Genomic DNA, 26,632 nt, shown 5'->3' with positions numbered 1-26,632 from the left:
TTTAAAAAATAAAAAATAGGGGCCGTGGGTGGCTCAGTGGATTAAGCATCTAACTCTTGTTTTCCACTTAGGTCATGATCTCAGGGTCCTGAGATCTAGTCCCAAGCTCAGCCGGTAGTGTACTTGAGATTCTCTCTATATATATAAATAATAAATAAATAAATCTTTTTAAAAATATATTTAAAAAATAACAATAACTAAATAAAAGGATTAGAGAAAGAAAAAAACAAGAGACATTACAAGAAAAAATATAAAACTCTGAGTTCACAATTATCTGTAGCTACAACTGTAAGGTCTGCTGAGGTAGCCACTAGCCACACATGGCTATTCAGAGCTTGAAAAGTGCTGCAAATGTAAACTAAACAAGGTATTGAGGACTTACCACGAAAAAAACACAAAATATCTTGATAATTTTGATTTGATTACATGTTGAAATGACGTTTTACATATATAGGGTTAAATAAAACACATTATCAAGATTAATTTCACTTGTTTCATTTTGTTTTTTTTTTTAAATGTGGCCACTAGAAAACTTAAATTACATATGTGGCTCATACTTGCAGCTTGAAGTATATTTCTGTTGGAACAGACCTTATAGCCACACACATATACTAAATATATCAGGGGTACACTTATAACAAACACACTTTGGAGATTACATTCTAGATTGCACTCTTACCTAGTGGAAGAAAAATTTACATAATTTTAGAAGAGCTTTGTATATTCCTCTAGTTTCGTTGAGGGACTAGTGAGGTGAGAATGAGACAGAGTAAGACAACCCTCATCCTCATTCATATACTAATTCAAGCATACCATTCAGTTATCTAATTGCTCCCTTTTGAGTGAATAGGAATAAACTAATTCATATATGGTACAATAATCCAAAGTTCTAAACATTCAGGGAATAGAGAAATGAGTTTACAGGGTATATAGGGGAGAGAGAAAATACTTCCTTCAGAAAATACCAATGAAGACCAGGAGTTTGTGATCACATCCCATTTTTAAAAAGTTATTATTTTTAAAAATTGTAAAATACACAGAACATAAGATTTATTATCCTTTTTTAAGTATATAGTTCAATAGTGTTAAGTACATTTACATATTGTGAAAAATTATTTTCATGCTTATCAAATTGTGATCATTATAATATAAAAGGAAACTGCTTAAGAATTTAAAGTCATCTAAAACAAATGTGCACCATTTTCAATTTTTTTATATTCCTTCCACATCTTTGCACACTCACCTACTATAGATACATCTATTTCATTATTTGAAACTTACTACATACTAACTGCTATTTTCAATTATTTGAAATGTTTATATTATTCTGTTTTTTAAATGATGAAATGAAATAATGATATGAAATGAGATCATATCAAATGGTAGCACTACAATAAAGTTAATCATTTTCTAACCATGGAAAGCTAGTTTATAGTGATTAATGTTATAAATGATCAACGTGATGGATGTATTTTTTTCCCTTTGTGAACTATTTTCTTAGATAAATAGCCAAGAGTAGAATTATGGGATAAGAACATATAAACTCCATTTTTTAACTTACCACTTGCATTCATCCCCAAACATATGGCTGCAAATTTCTGTGCCACTTTTCTCACCTGTTTTTTCTATCTCCTTCAGAGGAGAAAGAATTTCTTCTTGGCTCGTAAGTAGTTAGAAGAAAAACAAATGCAGCAACATCACCAAATCCCTAATACCGCCTTCTCAATCTATCAGCATATTGTTTTTACTTGCCAATGGCAAGGAGGAAAGTAGGCCTGAATGTTTCATCACATATTCCTTTGTGTTATCAGCCAAAATCATGTTCATTTAAAAAGTCATGGACCAAAAAGCTCTTAGACTTCTGCGTGACTTAAAATGATTTTTATACATCAATACCATACAAATAAACAAAGTGGAAGGAAGTTTTAAGTACAGAAAAAGTAACAAATAGCAAACTCCAAACCACAGGATCTCTGTTCAAAATTACGCCTAATACAACCTCTGTTTTGCAGAAGAGAAAAATCAGCCAAGTGCCTTTCTAGAACACTAACGACTATCAGTCATTACATCACACATATGTCATCTGACACAAACTTTTAGATTAGTAAACATTTTTCCTCTGCTACAACAGAGGGTTAGTGTTCAAGTGGGAAGGGGGAAAAAAAAAAAAAACTCAGTACACATAAAAGCATCAAAACACAAGCCAAACCGTAGGGTAAGTCTAAATGTCCCCAGTTTCAATTCAGCCAATCAGTCTTGCTTTGACAACAAATGTACATAAAATTTTTATAACATGAAAGAGAACTTATTTTCCAAAGCTTTTCTGCCAAATGCAATAAGCATTAGAATTTGATAGCAAAGAAACTGAATTCGGTATAAGTGAACAAATTAACAACGTTACCTCTTCCTCTGATAGTCAAGTTTCAGATGTAATATATACTTTGGGGAACTCTTCAGATTTTGCTACCTTTCTGATATGTGTATACCCAACGAATATTGGATGATCATGAATATATATATATATACAACATAGTATGTACAAATAGTTTCCATGAATCTCCTTTTTCTTTAACCTGACTATAGTTTCACTAAAGAAAACCTAGGATGTCTACATTCCACATGGAAATGATTAAATATGGCACATGACATACTAAAGCACAGACTTTGGAATAGATGGCTTAATATCTGTGTAACACTGAGCAAGTTGCTTAACCCTGCTTGGAGTCTCAAGCTCTTCATCCATAACTTGGGATCCATTATTGGGAACAATAATGCCATCTTCACAAGATGATTGTGATTATTAACTGAAGTAATAAATGAAATTTATCTCAGACTCAACAGATGCTCAATAAACATGAATTTCCCTTCTCTTCCCTTACTTCCTTTCTTAGGTCCTCCAAAAATATATTCAGATTGACAAGGCAGGATTCCAATTGTACAAATGAGGAAATCTAGGTTTCTAACCGCTGACAAAAATAAATTCTTGACATGGTTACTTTCTTTCAACATTATGCCTTTAAAGCCAGAAGTAAAGTTGAAAGCTCTTTTCAAAAAGGAATACTTTTTTTTTTCCAAATTCTAGACTAAATTACTGAAATTGTAGTGGGCAACTGGAAAATCCTCATTCACTGGAGGATGTATCACAAGATGCTTTTCCTAGAGTGATAGCCCCAGTCCCCTCTCCTTGCTTCAGCCATAGGCTGACCTCAGGAAGGGGTGCCTGGTAGATGCCCTCCATGGAATGTGATATGATGGAAGGTAGATACTATGTAGGAAAGGCCTGCTAGTAAGAGTAAAATGCTAATGTGGAAATGTGTGTTGTGGGGTTCCTAGCCAATCAAAAATACAGGATATAGGAAATGACTTGCAGTTGAAAATGGGAGAAAAGTGTTTGGCTGACCCCCTTGTGCACCAGATCTCATAATTATTGATGGCACATCTTGGAGCTAGTGACCCACCTGTTGGAAGTCTAAAACGAGGCTGGTACCCACAACATGCCTAGAGACAACTAATTGCAGAATGATATTCCTAAATGAGATAAGCCTTATCACTCATGATCAGTTAACCAAGATGCCTTTCCCAGAAAGAAACTCTTAAGCTGCCCCCAGAGTTGTTCTCACTGATGCCTACTGCATCCCTTTTTCTCCAACTCTGGGGAACTTAGAGGTATAGTCATAAAGCCATTCTGTTTTTTAACTCTGTTCTGTATTTGAACTCCCAGTTTTCTTACTCTACTCATCAGAAATTAGTTAGTATCCTGACAGGGCCAGGACCATCTACAGTATTTGAGGGGCCCAGAGCAAAAGGAACATAGAGGGCCTCTCGTTCAAAAGTATGAAGAATTTCAAGATGGCAACCATAGGGCTTTAAACCAAACACAGAATTCTGCATGACTGAGCAGGTCGCATGTCCATGAAGCCCACCCTGGACAGGGCTAATGCGGAGCCCTAGAGGGAGACTGAATCACAGATTCCATCCCCAAAACAACTGACCATAACTAAGCGCACAGGTGAGTAGTATTCAGGCAGTCTCACTAACCTGAAAACAGTACAGATGCTCTGTTTGCTTTTAACAACTCTTGACAAACTTAATTAATTATAAGATAAATTATCTCCACAGTTTATAGACCAAAAGTGATTATGAATAAATAATATTGTAATGACAATAAAAATTTAGGTTTGAAAATCGAAAGTATAGAAAACTTAAGTCTAAGGGTTATGGAAGGGAAAAAAATTGTCTTCTAAAACATTTTGCTAATTTAGTATTATGTTCAAAAAAAAAAAAAAGTAGGGTATATTGCAAAAATGCCCACAATTAATTCTCTACTCATCCAATAAGGAGGCAGAGTCTATTTCCTCACCCCTTTGATCTGGGTTGGTCAAAACCTATAGGGAATTAGACACAGGGCAGAGGCTTGAAGAATAGTTGTACATTGGGACCTATAGTCACCATGTGAATAAAACCAGGCCAGCCTGCTGGTCCAGGAGAGACATGTGGCACAATGATCCCATCTAACTGTGAGCCAACTGCCAAATATGTGAGTAAGTACATCTCAGGCCATCCAGTCTCCAACTGAGCCACCAGCTGACCAGGGACACATGAGTGAGCCCAGTGGAGATCAACCAAGCATGGCCCAGATCAACAGACCTGCCCAAGTGAACAACAATGAATTATTGCTGTTTTAAGTCACTAAGGTTTGAGGTGGTTTGCTATAACAGTAAAATCATTAAATGATACAGGTAGTATGTTAGCTCAGCAGGAGAAAAATGGATTATGTAATAAGCAGGGGCTGAGACAACTCGCTCACCATTTTTGGCAGGGAGATTAGATTCCCACTTAATTGCATAATATATTCCAGATGGATTTTAAAAGTATATACAAAGAATGATAGCATAAAAATGCTAGAATAAATTATATGTTGATATTCCTGTACTCTTGGTATGGGAAAGGCTTTCCTAGGCAGAGAAACTTAAAGGAAATAGATGGATAGATTTTACTATAGAAATACTTTTTAAACTTTAAATGTCAAGAAAACATGAATAAAAATAAAAGGCAAATGACAAATTGGTAAAACTTTTTTTATACATGAAGAAAGATTACATCGCTTAAATATGTATTTTTTATGCATGACAAAAGTATGATAAAAGATTGCCACTCCTAATATACACAAAATAACAAGAAAAAGCTGAACTACCTGATAGGCTACTGAACAGAAAACACACAAACATAAATCACTAGGAAAGAATACAAATGGCTAATTAACATTTTAAAAATATTCAATGTCACTAGTAAGCAAAGAAAGGTAAAACAACAATAAAATTCTTTTTTCAGTTCAAAATTGTAAAGATCAAAACAGTAATACCTAGAAAACAGACATTTTCATATACTGTTAGTGAAACTATCATTTGGTACAACATTTCTGCAAAGCAGTATGTATGTGTAAGTACACACACACACACGTGTGCGCGCACCTGCATCTGTGTGTGTGTGTGTGTGTAATTTTTTTTTGTTTTTCCTCTAGGGATACATTCAGATGAAACAATCAGGGATTCAGGAAGGACAGCCACTTGACCTCATGATCCTGATGCCCCTCCCCTTTTGGGATCCTCTCTGGAACCAAACAACACACAAAGGAGTGTGGGGATGCGCCTGAGGATACAGGATCTTCCTCATTCTTGGCTGAGGTCTAGATTTACAAGGTTGCCAGATAGCAGAGTTTCAGAAAGATGATGAATTATTATAACCTCTTTTGTCTCAAAAATGAACAGCATCGTTTTGAGATGGCATAACTTATTAGTCAAATAAAAATGAAGAAAAGTCCCCCAGAGTTGTAGTTAACATTTGTTGAGAGCTCATTCTGTACCATGCACTATTCTAAGCAATTTATGTGTTTACAGATTTCAGTCCTCATAACAACCCCATGAAAGAGGAAGCATTCTACAGGTGGGAAAACTGATGCTTAGGATGGGTTTTGTTTTCTCTTTGTCTGTTTAAGTAATTTGCCCAAGGTCACAGAAGCAAGACTAGAACATAAGCAAGCTAACTCTAGACATAGAGTTCTTAACCATTTTACTAGGACACATCAGATATGCCACTTTAAACCCTAAAGTACTTATTAACATGTATTTAAAGGAAACCATGATGGATGTCTTACTGCAACCTTAGAAGCAGTGGCTTTCTCTAGCAGGCTCTTGTGGACCAGAATCAAAGGTACCTAAACCCCAAGTCATTCAAAGATCAGAGGCCTCCTTCATGGGCTCACTATGTAAGCTAGTGGTATCTGCAGTTTCTGCTAAACACCAAGGGCACAGATCTTATACGGCTTGCCCTGGCCTTACCTACTTCTGTACCTGATAAACTGTTTACATGAATGAGTATACTATACAAACTAATTCACATTACAGCCAAGTCAGCAATGCTTAATCATTTGTATATGAAGGACCTTGGTCTTCACTTCAGTTTGTCCTACGGACTTTATTAGAACCCATAACAGTTCCTAGACCACCTAATATGTGTAAGACCCCCAAACTTCCTCCAGTTGTACATTTCTATATCCTATCCTAGCTGCTCAAAGACATGAAAGAAATTGTCTTCCTAGAGGAAGAACTCAACAATTATGTAAATAAGAAATGAAGAGAATTAAACTTTTCATGCTTCTGGACATACATTAATATTGAAAGAACCCAATTAATTCTTATGCCACTCAGAACATGATGGGATTCAACCTCAACAATGTTCTACCTGTACAGAGGTATTTCAACAGATGATTATTTCAAATTTACATTGGCATTCACATATTCATAAAAAAAAAAAAAAAAGAATAGAAAAGATTTTCTTAGTCAAGAATTTGCAGCTGTAAAACTTTCCTAGCTATGACAGTTTACCTGAGTCCTCCAACTAAATTATTTAGGAAGACAGAAGAGAGTTTCCTTTAGTGGCTTTTGGGGATTTTAAAACAAACCATCCCAGTGATTCATGAGCCTGAACTCAAAAGAATTCTCTACCAATCTGTTCTTTGTAGTGCTGCCCTTATCAAAAACATAGTTTCAATAAATTATATTAGTGGCAATAAAGAATTCATTCATAAAGCAAATATTTATTAAGCACCTATAATGTGGCAAGAAATGTGATCCTAAGAATATAGCGATAAATAGGCCAAAAAAAAATAGTTCTTGCCTTCAGAGTTTACACACTAGTTTTAGAAGGATACTGGCTTCTGCTTCTATTTTCCCATAAGCCAATTATCACTGTTCATTAAATGCTAACAATGTAACATCCTCCAGATAAGTGCAATAAAATGTAAATCTTTCACTGGACAGCTCAAAGTGCTTCTCTTACTGTTCCTGGTTGAACTAAAGTAGCACTAAGATTCACAGAAGGACTAACAAAAAAAATTAAATGCTCCCTACACATGAGAAAACAAGGATTTTACACAGGTAACAGATCTAATTTTAAACTGCTCTATTAGGAAAACACTTTAAAGATCTACTGACAGTCACGCCATGGAAAGTAAGATTACACTCTAGCATTGCTCATTATTTCGTGCATTTGGCTAATCTGCCAATTAAATCATGCCCCCTACCCAGGCAAAGTATAAAGATAAGAAAAATTTATACTAGATACAGAAAGTATGTGATAGTGAAGTATGTCATATGCCTGTTTGGTCACAGTAGAGCTGTCTAAAAGGGATTTTTCTCACTGTTGACTCAACACTGAAACTACTATTGAGATCTGTTCTTTAATAAACTGTAGTTTGTCCATAATACAGAATATCTATATACTACATAACACACAGAGAGGTAGATCTATACATTAATATGGCAAGAGCTCCAGTACATACTGTTAGAAGAAAAAGAAAAAAGTATACCGATACATATAGTACAATACTATTTATGGATTATTTTAGCCTCACAAAACAATACTTCATTTCTGAATGCAAAAAAAAAAAAGTCTGGAAAGACACAAAAATATAAAAGTGATTACATTTTTGAGGAGAGATCAAGGGCCATGATAGAGAACTTAGCACTGTGTATAATCTTAACATTTTCTTTGGGAAATTATATTCATGAATTAACTATGTCATTAAAAGTTAACTAAAGAGAGTTAAAATAGAGAACAATCATTATCTCACTATAATTTAATATGAATATATAATAAAATTGAATAATTATATTAAAAGTAAGTCAAGTTCCTTATAATATTCATATCTTTCAAAAGCTTATTCATTCTCTTTTAATCTAAAATGCATGGAGAGGGCACCTGGGTGGCTCAGTTGGTTAAGCGACTGCCTTCGGCTCAGGTCATGATCCTCGAGTCCCAGGATCAAGTCCCGCATCGGGCTCCCTGCTCAGCAGGGAGTCTGCTTCTCCCTCTGACCCTCCTCCCTCTCATGCTCTCCGTTTCTCATTCTCTCTGTCTCAAATAAATAAATAAAATCTTAAAAAAATAATAATAATAAAAATAGAAATAAATAAATAAATAAAATGCATGGAGACTTAAAAATATGGATTTGAGCTAAAACCCATGATTTTGATCATCTGGACTGTAATACTATAAATCATGGAAAAACCCAACACTGAAGCTAAGCAAAAAAAACCCACAAAACAAAAAACAAAAACAAAAACCCCCAACCCTTTAAACATATAAAAGACTAAGGAAGTCTTGCTATGTAGAAAATACAGAACACATTAAATCAAACATCCTCACCAAATTCCTTTAAACACCCTCTGCCACTGTGTCCACAAAAAATATAAGGTATCATTAAAGACAAGAGTCAGCATATCTTTACCCCAAGCACAGCAGGTATGGCCTAAGAATGAGATAGATTAAGTCATCAAAGAGACTTCAATGAAGGAAGGCGAGGAAAAAAAGAAAGGAAATGAAGAACAAACCAAAACAAAAAGTATACTTAAGAAAGAAAGAAGTGTGGAAGAGAAAGAGCATCATTAGTGCCCACTGACAGAGGAGTCATAATTGCTCCAGCACAAAGGAAACTGGCCATCTAGATTTGTAAAACAATTTACCAAGCATTTCCACATACATCAGCGAATAGAATCTTTGTAACAACATAGAGTTTATCCCATTTAATGGAAAGAAAGTGAAGCTCTGAGAGGGTCAGGGAACTGCCAAAAGCTACACAGCTAATAAATGACAGAACTGGGGTCTTTGAACTCCAAGCCCCATGTTCTTTCTAATACCCTACTGCTTCTACAGACTGTCCCTCAAATTGCTTCTCATTTTCCCATAACCATGAATATTTCAAGAAATAACTGTATCATCAATACATTTATTGATGTCTACATGGTAAGCTATTCTTCTTTTTCAGATAACTGAAAAAAAAAAATATGATTTGTCCATTCAAAATCAACAGAATATAGTAGAGGAGGGCAGTGGGGGTAGGGGGTGGCAACAAAAGGCAACATGAGGGAGTTTTGTGGTGATGGACCTGTTCAATATCTTGAATGTGGTGGTGGGTACATGAACCTACACATATGCTAAAATTGTATAGAACTTAAAATACACATACCCACAAACTAGCACAAGTAAAATTATGAAATTCTGAATAAAATCCATGGATTTTATCAATGCAAATATCTTGGTTGTGATATACTGTAGGTTTGCAAAATGTTAGAACTGGAGGAAAATGGGTAAAGGATACATGACATCTATCTCTATTTTTTGTTATAACTGCAAGTGAATATATAACTATCTCAATAAAAAATTCAATTAAAAAATGAACAGAATACTCATACCACCCACACTGATTTTGGAACAGATTAATGATATTATATAGAAGCATAAGAAGACATGTAGTCATTCAAAGCTGACTCCATTATAGTGGAACTGTCAGAGGTTTTACCCACGAAATTTTAAATTTTAAAAACTATTATTTCAAGCCAGAGATGATAATTTTGAACAGCTTTTGGTGACATAATACTGTAAGAATGAGAGTCATATCACCCTAGCCATGCAAAGGGTAAATCATTGATGGAAAGAAGAATCAGGAAGAGGAAGAAACAAGTCTTTTGGAACTAGAACAAAAAGCTGTTTAAGAATTCTTTCACAAAACATCAAATGACATAATAATGGAAGTGTAAGCCAGTTGCTCAGCAGGACAATTGGGGAATCATGGTGATGATTATGAGATGCACCAAGAATTATTTAATAATAACACTAAGCATAATAGCTACTATCTGTCAAGCACACACTATGTGCCTGGCATTGTGCTGGCTGGCTTCTTCACAAAATGATCAAAAATCTTCACAATAACTCTGAGTAAAATGTGGAGACTGATGGATCTTATGTAAGTTGCTCAAGATCAATAATTAGAAAGTTGCAAAGCTGGACGTTTGAACTCAGGTTTTCCTGACTCATGCTATTCACTGCTCCACGGTACACAGGAAAGAAATTACCTTATCTTGGTATTCTAATACATGACTCTAGGGCGAGGGATAAAAATTATATCCAGTAGTGGAAAACTATCATTGATATCATATTTACCTGCTTGTAAGTTCCATCTAGCAAGGTGTCCAGGTGTTGGAGGGGGGCAGGTGTTTTATCTTTGAATCTTGTCAATAGTCGGCGTTGAATGGCCCGAAATTGTACGGCTCTTTCAGATAAGAGTTCTTCTAATTTTTCACCATTTATCCGCAACTACAATAAAGAGTTTCTTAAATTCAGGTTAAATGTGCACAAAAAAACATTTAAAGTAAGAATACAGGCAATGACAATTAAAGCCTGAAAGAGAGTAATGAAGAAATTTAAATGTATTATAAAGTTAAGAGAATTAAAACTGTTACATTTGGTACATGAATAGATAGATACATAGATAATAGAGTAGGATAGGTCAAATGGAAATTCAGTAAAGATGACCTAGTATCACTGGGGAAAAGACAGATTATTTAATAAATGTCCTGTAATAACTGATTACAGAGACAAAAGAATAAGAATTTCTCCCCCAGTCTTTACAGCAAAATCACTTGGAGGAATAAAAAGTTTAGACACAATAAAAGTACTAGAAAAATTAGAATTTTTAAATAATCTTGGCAAGAGAGAGACCCTTATAACTCAAAAGCCAAAAACCAGACACATACACACTCACACCTCTGATAAATTTGTAACTAAGGAAAAAAAAAAAAGGAATTCTATACAGCTAAAAAAAAGAAAAATATCATAAGTAAAGTGACAAGACAGCAAACTGCAAAAAATAATAGCAATAACCAGAGACAAAAAGTCAAGCCCATAATATCTAGAAAGCATTTAAGAATCAAAGAGAAAAGGACCAAAATCCAATACAAATCAGTAAGAAAAGAGAATCAATAGAAAAAAGGGCAAAATTTATAGAAAAGCTAATACAAATAGCTCTCAAATATAGCCTTTGATCTAGCAAGCCCATTTCTAGGAATTTATCCTAGAGGTATACTTGCAAAAAGTAATGTACATACAAGGATATTCATTATAGAATTATTTGTTCTGTTGTATTATAGTAGGATATTATTAATAATTAAAATACCCATCAATAGGGGGACGGGTTAAATAATAAAAAAAGACTACTTTGCAGAACTACTAAGTACTAATATGCAATGTTATCCAAAGATGCACGGAATGAAACAAAGCAAAAAGCAAAAACAAAAACAAAATACAGAAGAGTAGCATGTATAATATGCTACCATTGATGTATTTTTTATTATTTTTTAATTTTTTTTAAAGATTTATTTATTTATTTGACAGAGAGAGAGTGAGAGCAGGAACACAAGCAGGGGGAGTGGGAGAGGGAGAAGCAAGCTCCCCGCTGAGCAGGGAGCCCGATGCGGGGCTCGATCCCAGGACCCTGGGATCATGACCTGAGCCGAAGGCAGACGCTTAACGACTGAGCCACCCAGGCGCCCCCCATTCATGTATTTTTTAAAAAGAAATCTGTACATTAACATAGTTGTGACTGCATATTCTAAAAATATACACAAGAAACAGGACACCAGAAGTTGCTTCCAAAGAGGAGACTGAGTTGCTGGAAGATGAGAATCAAAAATAGACTCTTTTTACTACAACTCTTCTCATAACCTTCGAATTTAGTACTATTAAAAGAAGCTAGTGAGAGTCATAGAGTAGAAGGAACCCTCCATGAAATCAGATTATGTGAACTGCTAATTCAACTTTACAAAACAGTCATCAACTAGTCCTGAAATAAATAGCATTTTCTTCAGAAATCAGGGGCACCTGGGTGGCTCAGTAGGTTAAGCATCCGACTCTTGATTGCAGCTCAGGTCATGATCTCAGGGTCCTGAGATTCTGCCTGCTTAAGATTCTTTCTTCCTCTCCCTCTGCCCCTACCCTCCTGCTCAACCTTGCTCTCTCTTTGCCCCTCTCAAAAAAAAAAAAAAAAAAAAGTTCAGAAATCAAACATATTACAGTTTACATTTCTTATATCAAACCAAACTTCCTTTTCAGTGTATGCATTCTCCAGACACATGATTTAAAAAAAAACTTGTAATTTTATTACTGTCTTTTAATTCCATTTTCAGAAGCACTAAGTAACTAAATCAAAGAATATTCTCTTGAAGGGAAAAAAAAACAAACACTTTCATGACCAAAAGTTAAATGATATTTTTTTAAATTACTAAATTTTTAAAAAAGAATATTAGCCTGATTATCAATAATACACTCTTTTAATAATATAATTTCTAGCTGTAATATTTTATTTACTAAATTCATGAAACAAAAAAATTTAAGAAGACACTTTCAATAATGACTGACACATCAGCCAGGTTATCATTCCATTGAATCTGTAACCAAACATCAGTGATTGAAATGTTTTCATGTGTCAGAATTTCAACATTTAACAACTATTATTGATCCCAAGGCCAAGCATTGCTCTAGGTGCTAGAAATTATAGCAACGAATAAAACAGACAAAAATCCCTGCCTTCATGGAGCTAACACTAAGGGACACTTGGATTCCAAAAGCCATCTTAATTCAAAAATTAAAATCATATTTTTTTTTTAAAAGCAGAGAGTGGGGCCAGAGAGAAAGGAAGTATAATGATGCTCGTTTTAAACTTAGTGTAACAGGGGGCACCTTCGTGGCTCAGTCGTTAAGCGTCTGCCTTCGACTCAGGTCATGATCCCAGGATTCCGGGATCGAGCCCCGCATCGAGCCCCGCATCGAGCCCCGCATCAGGCTCCCTGCTCAGCGGGAAGCCTGCTTCCCCCTCTCCCACTCCCCCTGCTTGTGTTCCCTCTCTCGCTTTGTCTCCCTCTGTCAAATAAATAAATAAAATCTTTTAAATAAATAAATAAACAAACAAACTTCATGTAACAAATGGAAGTGCCTGTAGTTCATCATGTTCCCTAAACCCCTCCCAGAAAGAAAATGCCCTGGGGCGCCTGGGTGGCTCAGTCGTTGAGTGTCTGCCTTCTGGGGTCATGGGATCAAGCCCCGCATCGGGCTCCCTGCTCCGCGGGGGGCCTGCTTCTTCCTCTCACACTCCCCTTGCTTGTGTTCCCTCTCTCCCTGCCTCTCTCTCTGTCAAATAAGTAAATAAAATCTTTAAAAAAAAAAAAAGAAAAAAAATGCCCCTGATGCGGAAACTCCAGGGATTTACCAGCCAGCAAATAAGGGCAAACTGTATGTCAAACTTACAGTCAATCAGAATCTAATATCTTGTTTTAAATATTACAAATACATAATTAATATAGTTTTTTGGAGACTCTTCCATAAACCACTAGATCCCAGTTTTGCACAGTGAAGCATGAATTTTTTAAAATATATCCTAGAGGATTGCAAAGGTTCTCAATCCTTAAAATACCTAAATACCTAAATATATTCCCCAAATGTCAATTTTGGTGCTATGATTTGGCCAAAAGCATACTGTCCTATAAAATACTATCAGCACAGATGAAAGATAACCCAAGTAAGTTCAATTTATTTGATAATGACATGTTATTTGTGATTGTATGCACTAAAATTTTCTCTTTATGTTCACACTCTACTAAAGGGAGAAGTTTTTATAGGTTAAAGTCAATGTTCTTAGAATGTCCAAGGGATTAAACAATAGATAGAATGTTCACATGACATGACATATTCTCTCTCTCTGTCACGTACATATTCACACATCATCGTTTATAAACTGAAATGCAAAAACCTATTGATTCCTTAAAAAGCAGTTATGCTAGAGAACCAATGCTTCCTTGAATAATGTTCAAAATCCTTTTGAAATTCCTCCCCCTCTCCTTTGTAATTGCCTACAGAGTCTACTTATGGGCAAATAAGTAAGTAGAATCTGGTGAATTTTTTTTTTAACACATGAGATTTTTTAAACAATGATTGTCATTTGTCCAGTTCATTTATAAAACATGACTCCTATTTCCAAATATCAACTCAGTCTTCAAAGAATGAAGATTTTATACCATCATGATACTCAGGACAATTAACACAGGTTCTTCCACAGAAGAAATGCAAAAATATTCGGGTAACACAGTCACTGTCACATCTTATTTGTTTAGACATTTAATCATTCAGCATTTACTAAGTGCCCATTGTGCCAGATACTGAAGAATATTTTATGTGGCTAACCCTCATTCAGATGCAGAAGTTCTGGTGTGCTTGTTAAAAAAGAAAAGGAAAAATCACTTTACTTTATAATCACACCTCATTTATGGCCTGCTAGAATTAGTTAGCCAAATGGCTGCTGATAAGCTCGAACGGTTTTAACACTGGGTTACTGGGGTCAAAGGTTAAGTCCCCATGTTGGAGAATTAAATCAGCTCTGTTCTGAAGCCAGACCATATGCTTAGCTCCAGGCAGCCACTCTGTTAATGTCTGCAAGTGACCACAAACTGGGCAAGAGGGCAGGAACAGATACACAAAATCTACCATCCACATAAAATAACTACTTGGAGCACTAGATTTAATAGCCAAGTACACTAGCATTCTTTCCTCTGTAGCATCTCTTTCTCTTTCATATATAGAAAAATTGCAGGTAATATGAGTTACAATCGTACACACCTCAAAATGATGATCAATCAACTCAAAATATTCTTGAAGGGGCATAGATCCAGAAAAAGAACAGGCAAAATCTTTGATTCCCTGTTTTTCAAAATATTCTTGAAGGCGAATAATAAGTTCATTTGTTATGAGCCAAAGATCTTCGAACTGTTCACTCTGAATGCGATACCGTTCTAAGAGAGAAAAAATAATTAAGGAAAAACGCTTATTAACACATAATTACTAGCTGAAACTACGTGAATTATCACTAACTCTCTGACATAAATACCCAAACAAAAAAGACGTTTTTTCTTTTTTTATAATACAAATATGATTTCTACTGCTTTACTGCAGTTTTCTACATCAACCACTTAACATTTTCAAATTTAATTCCAAAGGTTTGCCGTCACAGTAGCAGCCTGTAGAGTATGGTCCTTTTCCCTATGTTTCTTATCATAGGTTTCAATATAATAAAAACACCCAAATTTTAGTCCCAGGAAGGAAGGAAGGAAGGAAGGAAGGAAGGAAGGAAGGAAGGAAGGAAGAAAAAGAAAAGGGGGGAAGCAAGCAAGCTAGCTTTGTTTACAAGGTAAGAAAAAAGCCATTGCAAAAGTATAATCTGGTATTCATTAATCTGTTTCAGAATTTTGATATGAAATAAAATTTATTCTGTAGAAAGTCCCCCACATCCTAGACATTGTTGCCAGCTTAAATCCCTATAATCATTATCAAAGTTTTCTATTTTTCTAATAGTTCTTTTATTTATATTTGTAATCAGACTCTTCCCTAAATATAAATCTTGTTTCCCTCCATTAGCTGAAACCTCAGCTCCAAGAAAGTCCAATTCCTATCCATCCCCTACCCTGATTTAATGACAACAATGATGACAGCGGTAACAGTAACTACATTTATGATAAGAGCAACTGTTATTTTTTGAGCACCAACTATGAAACAAGCACTGTGATTGCAACAACCTCTTTTTAATAAAAAGGAAAACTACACACAGAGAATTTCAGAGACTCATCAAGGGTCATAAAGCAAATTAAATGTCAGAGCTAGAATTCATGATATATTTCTTTTTTCCCTGTCTAAATCCTACCTATTCTTCAAGACCTGGCTCTTTCTCTACCATCCATAGCAGCCTAATATGTACTGGGCACTGTCTTGAGCACTCTGCAGTCACTCTCTGGTTTAAACTTCAATACCCCTATGGGGGAAATATTGTTATCCCCATTTTACAAAAGAGTTTAAATAATCTGTAAGGTCATCTAGCCAGATAGTAACAGTAGGGATTAGAACTCTAGCTATTAATCCAAAGATTAGCTATTAATCTTAACCACATTACAATACTGCATCTCTTTGAATCTATATAGAGACTTAGTATGTCTACAGTTTACTGTGCACTTAACCACATAAAACCATGCATTTTTTAAATTAACTTTTAATTTTAGAACAGTTTTAGATTTACAGAAAAATTAAGAAGATTATACAGAGTTCCCACATACCCTTCACCCAGTTTCCCCAATTATTATTATCTTACATTATTATGGCTCATTTAATGAATGCACACAGATACACTATCATTAACTAAAGTTAATGGATTACAAAAGTTAGGTGGATTACACTGATTGGTTTTCAGGCACTGAATCAGCATTGCATACCTGGAATAAATTCCATTTGGTCAGGGTATGTACTTTTTCTTATTCCTATTTAACTTTCCAGATGATTATATTCAGTTTCTCCAAGAGATTATAGACTTTTTGAGATTTAGAACCAATTCCTCTATTCTATGTAATTTACAAGTTATTGAGCATCTATTATGTACAATTTCATAAAGAAAGAAAAGTTGGGAGTACAAAGATGAACTCAGTCTCCTTGCCTAAGGTGTCTAAGGTCTTGCTAAGGTAGCATGACATGTGGACATGTGAAACATTTATTATATTCCCCATGGTACCTTGACAAATTCTATAAATATATGTCATCTTTAAATTGGTTATTAGGACTTCAATTTGTCATCCTCCATCAGAATTCAAAAATATATCTCCTCTCATTCTCCTAGTCATCTCTCTTTCAATTACAAAAGGAATAAAATATACTGGGTATGCCTTCCATAGTGTATGGCAAACACCCTGATGTTCTCTGCTATCATATCATTTCCCCTGGAGTGTCCCCCAGCCCTCCCCTCACTCTAGTCTTATTCTGGATTCTAATTTCTACCCACAGTGCTGATCAGATGATTTCCTCATTTCTCCCCATCAAAGAGAATAGGGCTAAGGTCAGATATAACAGCTTTTACCTTTCTTTACAAATGTCACTGGATGGTTAACGCTCTAAGAACAGAAAGAGCAAAACAGTGGTGGGGTAGGAGCAAAGAGGTAAAAAAAAAAAAAATGATGACGACAAAATACAGTATTAGAATTCTGTAAATTTCGGGTCCTATCGAAGCTAAACTTGGGACCCAACCTATTAATCCCAGACTGGTATTTAGTCACTCTTTCACTCATTTCCATAACTCAGTGCAAGATACTGGGGATAAAACCATGAATAAATCAAGAGCCTCTGCCCTCAAGGCGTTCACCGCAGACCTGGAAAGATGGAGTGATGGGGGAAGAATAAACACTGTTTCTGCCATCACTGATTCAGGGATACTCCATGAAGGTTGACGTTGCCACAAAAGTGCCAGGACTTCCCCACAAGGGATACATTCCTATTTTTAAGTAAAATGTGATGGTCTATCCCATAGCAGAAGAGTCAGACAACAGCAAGGGAGCTGCAAAGGGCGGAAGGCACAATAAGTATTGTGTAATAATTACAGATATTCATAGAGTTAGCTGCCTCAGGAGGTAGGGAACAACCTCACTACCTATGGAAGCATTTAAGGCTCCGAGGTCCTTGGCATTTGGTGCTTTCTTGAAAATCTCCTTGGGAACTGTAGAACTCAATAGGCAAGAAAGACAGGTCATCTCATGTACAAATCTGTCTGTCACTCCATCTGTCCTGGGACAGGTATTTGGTGCCAGCTCAGTACTGCCTCCAGGTCCTGGCTATTGGTTCCTCCCAGGCAGATGTTTGACTTCTGGCTCAGCACTGGCTCTAGGACCTTGTCTTTTTATGTGTCTGTCCATTTTGGGGCAGCTATTTGCCCAGCCCCCACCCCCAGGCCCAGGTAATACCCTAGGCCTCCAAGGAGAAGATGCTAAGCTGGGCCAGCTTCATCTCCTTTTGCAGCTTTGTGATCTCCCAAAACATTGGCTTCATATTCTTATGCAACAGGTCTTGCTGGATGTAGTAGATGAAAGTGACAAAATTGTACACTAAGTGATCCAAGCTAGAGAGAATGGTGAGGTGTAGTTGTGGCTCTCAAAGTGACAGAGCCAGATGTGGTACTGGCAGGTGTGGACACATACATTGGGGCTGCCACACTTAACTGTGTCCACTCATACTGCGACAGCATCTACAAAGCCATGGGCTAGGTGGTGAGCATTCGTTGTCCTCCAGACTGGCCTACAACAGCACCAAGAAATCCTGCATTATAAAGTCCAGGCAAGGGCCCACATTCCCTGAGTACACCCTTCCAAGGAAGGAACAGGGGGGCTTGTCCATGATATGCAATTCCCTCCAGGCTTAGAATTCAGCAAAAAGGGCCATATCCATCTCCTTGTCCTCCTCATCCATGGCAACGGTATGTCCCGTAGAGGGGCTCACGACTGGGCAGAGGGAGCTGCTAGTGTTTCTGGCCCTTGTGGGGCCCAGTCTTAGCAGGGTTCAGCAGCTGCAAGTGGGGCTCATGGTTGGGAGAGGCTGGATGTGGATGTGATGACTGCTATCTTCAAGGCTGTCACCTCCACGTGCAGCCTGTCAATTCTACCCACCACTTCCTTCAGCAGCTTTTCTGATGCCAACTATTTCATGAGAGCTTCTCATATCATCTTGTGAACTTCCTCAGAAAGTCTGGACATCAGCAACACCTCTAGGTCCTGCTCCAGTGGTTCCTACACCTCCCACAGTTGCTCATGGTCCTCATCTTTCAGCTTCAGCTCCTATGGGCTATATGAGCTCCTCCATCAGGAGCTCAGAGCTCTGCCTTTCTTGCAAATCTCCATGGAGATCCTGTAGGAATACCTGTCAATAATATTAGAGAAGAGCTCCCTCCCAGGTTCCTAATACTGAGCAAGTTCCTTTACCACTCCCAGATCCAGAGATTCTGAAAGTGAAAGACACAGTGCCTTAATAATGCTCATTTTAATAAAATTCTTAAAATGCTGCCTGCCACATAGTGAGTACTCAATAAATGTTACCTACTATCATCATTGTCACCATTATTTCCTCAAGAGTGTGTATCCCCAGTGATAAATTCTGATAAATTTTCACACTAACTTTGGTGGACAGACTTGCCTGGTCATACCTGAATATGCCATGTTTCCAGATTTTCTTGCCAGTATCTACATGGGCAATTTAACAGAAACTGGTATGATAATCTTGCTACAGTGCAGCATAAAAACTGCTCACTCAGGTCATGATCCTGGAGTCCCTGGATCGAGTCCCGCATCGGGCTCCCTGCTCGGCGGGGAGTCTGCTTCTCCCTCTGACCCTCCCCCCTCTCATGTACTGGCTCTCTCTCATTCTCTCTCTCTCAAATAAATAAATAAAATCTTAAAAAAAAAAACAAAAAAAAAAACTGCTCACTCAGCTTCAGCCATATTAGCTTCCTCAGTATCCCTGAAAGCACATTCCTGCCTCAGGGCTTCAGGGCAGTGATTCCATCATAAACCCCATTTGAGCCACATAGAACCTAATTAATCCAGTAACTTCCAAAGAGCAGATATGAAAAAAAAGTGGCTTTAAGAAAATGTATTTTCCTTGGCATAGAATTTGCCATTTTAGATAAAGCCATAAATTTTTTACATAAACATTACAGTGCTAATATTTCAAAGGAAATCTCATTTATTCTGGCTCTAGAAGGATTTTGAATAGGTTTCCATAAGCAGGTAGAAAAACGTGGGATGTAGTCTAAATACACCTAAAGAATAAAATTTCTTGTCTATAAAATGAAATAAAACTACAGAAAGAAAGTTATTCCATTCAACTATAATTTTCCAATATAAATGTGTCACAATTTACATATCTGAAAAGAGATGTACAAAAACAACTGGTATTATTGTGACACATCTAAAAGAATTACAGATGTAAAACAATGTGTGCCCAACATGTAAAAAAATATACACCTCAAGATTCCTTGAATGAAGCGAAGGAGCAAACCATGGATATCTATGGAAGAGCATTGCAAGCCAGGGAACTGAGTATCAAGGCCCTGAGGCAGAAATGTGCTTTCAGGGACACTGAGGAAGCTAGTATGGCTGAAGCTGAGTGAGCAGTTTTTATGCTGCACTGTAACAAGATTATCATACTGTTTCTGTTAAATTGCCCACGTAGATACTGGCAAGAAAATCTGGAAACAAAGCATATTCAGGTATGACCAGGCAAGTCTGTCCACCAAAGTTAGTGTGAAAATTTATCAGAATGTATCACTGGGGAAAACATGGACAGGATTCTTAGGAGAACACCAACAGTAATCCCAAATTCAGCTGTCCAGGCGCTGACTGTTGATTGTGCGGGACAAATCCAATTAGCACCCACCCTAATGCCTCCTTGAAAGTGCTGGGCTTAGTCCACAATCACAGCTTACAGTGGGCATAGGTGTTATATTAAGGATGTTGTGCCAAGAAAGGAAGCAGTACCTAGAACTCTTCCCCAGAGAGGTGAAGTGTCTTGTCTCTGCTGCCTACAACTGGAACTCCTTTCCCCACCCTGGCAAACAACAAAATCCCTAATCTGACAAAATGAAACATGGGCAAGTCTAAACATTTCCCTTCTCCTTTCATCAGGATTTAAATGATCTGAACAGAGGCCTATGAACTCTCTGAGAGACCCATCTCATTCCCCATAGTGGGCAAACAAAGACTTCTGCTCTATAAAGTAACAGAGAAAAGTCATGTACAGTAGGTTCAAAGCAAAGGGACAAATGTGGGAAATGAAATGTAGCTCCCTTTATGGAAGGGCCACAAGGCAAGAATATCTTTGGCTGACAGTCTAAGGACATTCAAGGTAACACTCCATCTATTCATCCATTCAAAAACTATGAAGTGTAAGAGCTGGGAGACAACGGGGAACAACACCTTCTGGTCCCAGTGTTCATCCGAGGGTGAGGGCAGAACATAAATAAGTAAACAACAATTAAATAGTTACAAGTTATAAAAGAACTAGAATGCAGGCGAAAAGGGTGCTATAATAAAGGCAAATGGGTACGTACTCTTTCTTGAGATACTATGGGTCACAGAAAGCCACACAGAAACTGACATCGGTAGTAGTACTAATAGTAATAGGGACGAAAATAATACTAGCAGCTAAAATTTACCTGGCACATAGAGTGTACCAGGAAATTGTTACATGCTTTTTAGGGATTATCTCATTTATTCTTACATAATATAATTGTACAGTTTTATCCCCATTTTGTAGATGAAAATACAGGCATTGTTAATTTTTCCAAAGCCATTCGGACAAATTGTAAGGAGAGCTGGGATTTCAACTATCAATTTGCATCTAGATCACATATTCCTCATCATTTTGTCATAAGGTTTGGACTTTAATGATGAGAAAAACAGTTCAGGTAGAGAGACTGGAAAGCTCACAGACCTCAAGGCTGAAAATGTCAGACAGGTACCAGAAACTGAAAGAAGGCCAGAGTGAGGAAGTGAGTGTTCTTAGATGAGGCTCAATGTTAGGCCAGGGCCAGAACACACAGGGAGGACTATAAAGATTGGTAAAGAGTTTGGATATTACTATAAACACAAAGGATTTCAAGCTGGAGAGTGGCATGATATAATTTGTGATTATATGTTTCTTTGTTTTTATTATTAGAGCTGCCAAGTAGAAAATGAATCAGAAAGGGGCCAGAACAGACTGACAGTTAGGACATTATAATCACAGTCCAGGTCACAGATGGTGCTGGAACGTGTAGTAATTAAAGGCATCATGTTAGGAAGAAAATCCTCTGTTTCTCTATCTTAGCCTCTGATCAAAACTTAAAATCTAGTAAATTTTTAATCTGTAACTTCAGTACAAATAAATGATAAAATCTTCTATTTTTTTTTATGTACACAAATGGGAAAATTCACAAGGTTAGTATAAAGATCAAATATAATACTATATGGAAGAGACCTATACAAATGCAATTTACCTTTGTATTTTAAATTTAGACCAAGCAAATTAGATGTGAGTGAGTCAAAAATTTATAAGGCATTATTTTTATTATTAACCATTTTCTCAGTATTAGTACTCCAAGATGGTTAATATTGCCCTGGAGACTTTCCAGAGTATACATTTCATGGAAAGGAGAAATAAAAATCTCTATTTATAATACAACATGAAAGAAGAAAGTTGTATTTTAAAATACGCCCTTACAATATTCGTAATTAAAATAGCTGCCAATCCCGCATCGGGCTCCCTGCTCGGCGGGGAGTCTGCTTCTCCCTCTGACCCTCCTCCCTCTCATGCTCTCTGTCTCTCATTCTCTCTGTCTCAAATAAATGAATAAAATCTTTAAAAAATAATAATAATAAAAAAATAAAATAGCTGCCAAAATGAACATTCAATTTTTTTTTTATCTCTTTTCCTTTGCATCTTGTAATAGCAGCTCGGTGGAAGTAACCATTTCAGCCTCCAAATGAAATAAATTTGGATAACTGGAGCCCAGTCAATTGCCATTCCACTCTACTACAAATGGAGAAAATAATATATTTAACTAAACAGGGCACAAAAATGTATCATGTCAGTCTCTATTCATGTCAGAATATCTAAGTTCATCAATATAAATAATGTTTGTATTCATATTATAAATGCATAAAAATAATTTATGCTATTTGGAAATTTTAAAATGTGAGATAGATAAGCAGATGAATGCTTTCTAAACCAAAAAGTTGGAGGAAGTAATATAAATAATTTCAGTAGATATTAGTATAATATTCCAGATATACAACTTCTTCAATATTAGTAGAAACTATGGATGATTTCTTTAAGTTTACTTTTCAAGAAGCTTTTTCCAATCTGGATTTATATAATATTCCCTTGGTGATATCACTAAGAAATTCTAAGATAAATATTAACAGTCATATTATATTCATGAATCACTTTATACATTAGATTTGATCAGTACATTTGTCTCTAAATTTTTGGCTTCATTTATTGACAGGGGCACCTGGGTGGCTCAGTCAGTTAAGCATCTGACTCTTGATCTCAGCACAGGTCTTGATCTCAGGGTTGTGAATTCAAGCCCTGTGTTGGGCTCCACACTGGGCATGGAGACTACTTAAAAAATAATAATAATAAGTAAAAATTAAAAAAAAAAAAAAAAGAACTCTCAGAGCCCCTATTACATGAACTTCCAGGCACAGAAGAAAATTTACTGATCTCTAAAACCCCATGCTTTAATAACCTTCTCCTCTTTCTGAAATGCCTTCCACCTAATAATCTCCCATTCATTCCTCAAGATACAAATAAAATCTCACGGAACCTTATTCCTTTGGGTTCCAATTGCACCTAAAGTGTATTTCTGTAACCTTACCAAGCATTCTATTATCAGTTCTCTGCTTGTCTCTCTCATTAGTCCAGGAACTCCACAGGAGCCATGACTGTCTTTATATCTACTATATCTGCTGAATGAAAAATGAACAAAGGTATAGCCTACTCAGATGAAACAGAGCAAGACCCTTACTTTCCTTTTTCTAAATATATTTTAGTTAACACAGTTCAAGATCATATATGCTTTCTTTTCGGCAGGTGCAAAAAGAAAGCCTTTTTCAAGGCCCAAGCCTTATTCACATACATAACTATAATTTTTTCATTATATCTGAAAGCAAAATAATCAAAACAGACAAGCAAATGACTTCTACGCTTGACCTTAATCAATCCAATCGCTCTTTCCAGTATGTTAAAATCTTTCAGGATATTGAAAAGTTCATTGTATTAGCTATCTTTCCCATTTTCCAAAGGCCTACCTGAGGCTACATAAATTTGCTATTTGCAATTGCTTAGCCCTACTTGTGACAGAGAGTACATGCTTACTCAGCATTCATTGCTAGCTACCAGTTTAGCAAGGCACAAAAATCTAATTTGAAAATCATTTCCTTCAGAACTTGGGGAAAATTTTCCATTGTCCTCTAATATCTAAGGATTTTGCTGATAAGTTAAAATGCTTTCTTGTGTAGCTTTTCTTCCTTTCTAATCGTAGAGGATATGCTCTGGATCCTTAGTGCTCTAAAGTTTCACAATAATGTATCTGAATGTGCTTCTTTTTCTCATTTATTATAGTAACATCAAACAGGCTCTTTTAATATCCACAGCTATGACACCTCATTTCCTTGAAAGCCCTGTCTCCATTGGTCTTCTCGCATCTTCACAATCCACTCCCCAAGGTCACACCTTGTCTGATTACCTTGTCTTTATCAGAATCTCTGAACCCTGACATCAACATCTCATTCATTCTTTGACCACCACCTTTTGTTCTTCTAGTTCAACTGTTGTTCTACAACTCCCACTATGACACTTCTTCAACCTTATTAAGACTCGTGACCCATGGACCCCATTAATTTTTCACCATGTATCAATTTTCTCTAATCATTATTGCTCTTCTTAACAGTTTAGATTTGGTAGTCCATTATTATAATCAGTCTCACAAAAAATATTTTACTTGCAATTAGCTATTTCAAAGTCCCATTCCTGACTTTAGTTGCTCAGATGCTAGCTAGTAAACAAATCACTGCCAGAGAAAATTGTCTTGGGATGACTTGGTTTCACTTCAAAATTCAGGATTTGAAACTTTAATGGGTACTCAAAATTGCCTTATCCTTTCATAAGCTTGCTTTCTTATTCTCCAAGACACCAATATCATAACTTTTTTTCCAATTTAGACACCACCAGAGCTCCTTCATCATCCCAACAACAAATCTACAAAATCTCGCTGGACCTACCTCCAATCTCTCCTGTCACAGTAAAGTTACAAAGGCCTATCCTTCAATTTCCCCTGTCCCCAACCTCTGCAACCCACATCCTTTCTCCTTCTCAAGGACTTCATTGCTTTGTGAGTCCCCTTCTTTTTCCTGATCATGAGCCTCTCCCACTGAACTCAATCTTTTCAATTATTACTGAAGCATGTTCTAATAGTGATCATTTTAAAACAAAACAAGGGTGCCTGTGTGGCTCAGTCGGTTAAGCGTCTGCCTTCAGCTCAGGTCAGGATCCCAGGGTCCTGAGATCGAGTTCCACATCAGGCTCATAGCAGGGAGCCTGCTTCTCCCTCTGCTCTGCCTGCTCTGTCTGCCACTCCCCCTGCTTGTGCTCTCTCTCTCTCTGTTAAATAAATAAATAAATAAATAAAATCTTTTTAAAAAAATTTTTTAACAAATAAAACAAAACCCACAACTCCTTCCAGCTACATCTCACTTCTGAATTACTAAGTGCTTTTATTTTTTTTAAGACTTAAAAAAAAAAGACTTTATTTATTTATTTGAGGGGAAAGGCAGAGTGAGGGGGGAAGCAGGCTCTCAGCTGAGCAGGGAGCCCAACTTGGGGCTGGATCCCAGGGCCCTGAGATCATGACCTGAGCCGAAGGCAGACACCTAACTGAATGAGCCACCCAGGAGCCCTTTGGTTGTCCAATTCTTAGTGAAAATACTAGATACTAAAAACTTGCAACAGTAGATACTCTAAATTTATCCCTGGATTAAGATGCTGCTCAGACTGCACTGATGTGGGCTGAGACAGTATTATAATCAGTAAATTGAGTTCATCATTATTTTTAAAGCTCTATGAAATTTGTTACTCATAAGTTGTAATTACATAACATTATAATTATAAAAATAAGCTATAGAGACATTACTGAAGAAGTCGTCCTTGTGAATTCAGAAATTTCATTCTGGACTCAGAATCAAAAAAGGCTATGCATCTCCTAAGCAACTTATTTGATTTTATCCTTTGAACATTCTGAAAATTGGAACTCAAATGTTTTCTTATTACTTTGAGTCTGCACCCTATCAACTGAACAGTATATGTTTCTGAGTGTTAATCTTATTCATATCTTTATTAATTTCCTGCTCTTATTTTCTCTCTCTGTTTCCTTCAACTATTTATTTTCACCTTTCATATTTTAGAAACGTGTAAACTATTTTTAATCCTTAAAGAAACAAGTGGAAATAAGGCAAGGTACAAATAGATATAGTAGAGATAAAGATCAAAATAGAAACAGAGGGGAACATGGGTGGCTCAGCTGGTTGAGCATCCATCCGACTCTTGATTCTGGCTCAAGTCATGATCTCAAGATCCTGAGAACAAGTCCCACATCAGGCTCCATGCTCAGCAGGGAGTCTGCTTGAGATTCTCTCCCTCTCCCTCTGCCCCTCCCCCAGCTCATGTGCACTCTCTCTCTCTCTCTCTCAAATAAATTAATTTAAAAAATGAAACAACTAATGAATTGTTGAACAGTACATCAAAAACTAATGATGTGTTATATATTGGCTAATTGAACATAAGAAGGAAGGGTAGAAGAAAGAAAGAAAGAAAGAAAGAAAGAAAGAAAGAAAGAAAGAAAGAAAGAAAG

At 36.5% G+C, this 26,632-nt stretch overlaps 1 protein-coding gene across 7 annotated transcripts in view; it reads right to left on the bottom strand.

The window, feature by feature from the left end:
- Positions 1-26,632, bottom strand: part of BBS9 (Bardet-Biedl syndrome 9) — a 453,139-nt gene that overhangs the window by 206,075 nt on the left and 220,432 nt on the right. For all 7 annotated transcript variants that reach the window (XR_004682059.1, XM_035020866.1, XM_035020867.1 and 4 more), the window contains 2 exons: positions 15,004-15,176; positions 10,501-10,653 (listed from right to left, as the gene is read on the bottom strand). Coding sequence is in view for 6 of the 7 variants with exons in the window: in XM_035020866.1 (XP_034876757.1) it covers positions 10,501-10,653; positions 15,004-15,176 (326 nt within the window). In the remaining variant the exon portion in view is untranslated. The remainder of the gene's footprint in view (positions 1-10,500; positions 10,654-15,003; positions 15,177-26,632) is intronic.

The sequence above is a fragment of the Mirounga leonina genome, unplaced genomic scaffold, assembly GCF_011800145.1.
Source record: "Mirounga leonina isolate KUSES-001 unplaced genomic scaffold, KU_Mleo_1.0 Mir_174, whole genome shotgun sequence".
Classification (NCBI taxonomy): domain Eukaryota; kingdom Metazoa; phylum Chordata; class Mammalia; order Carnivora; family Phocidae; genus Mirounga; species Mirounga leonina.
Note: the sequence above shows the minus strand (reverse complement) of the source record. Positions and strands in the feature narration are given on the sequence as shown.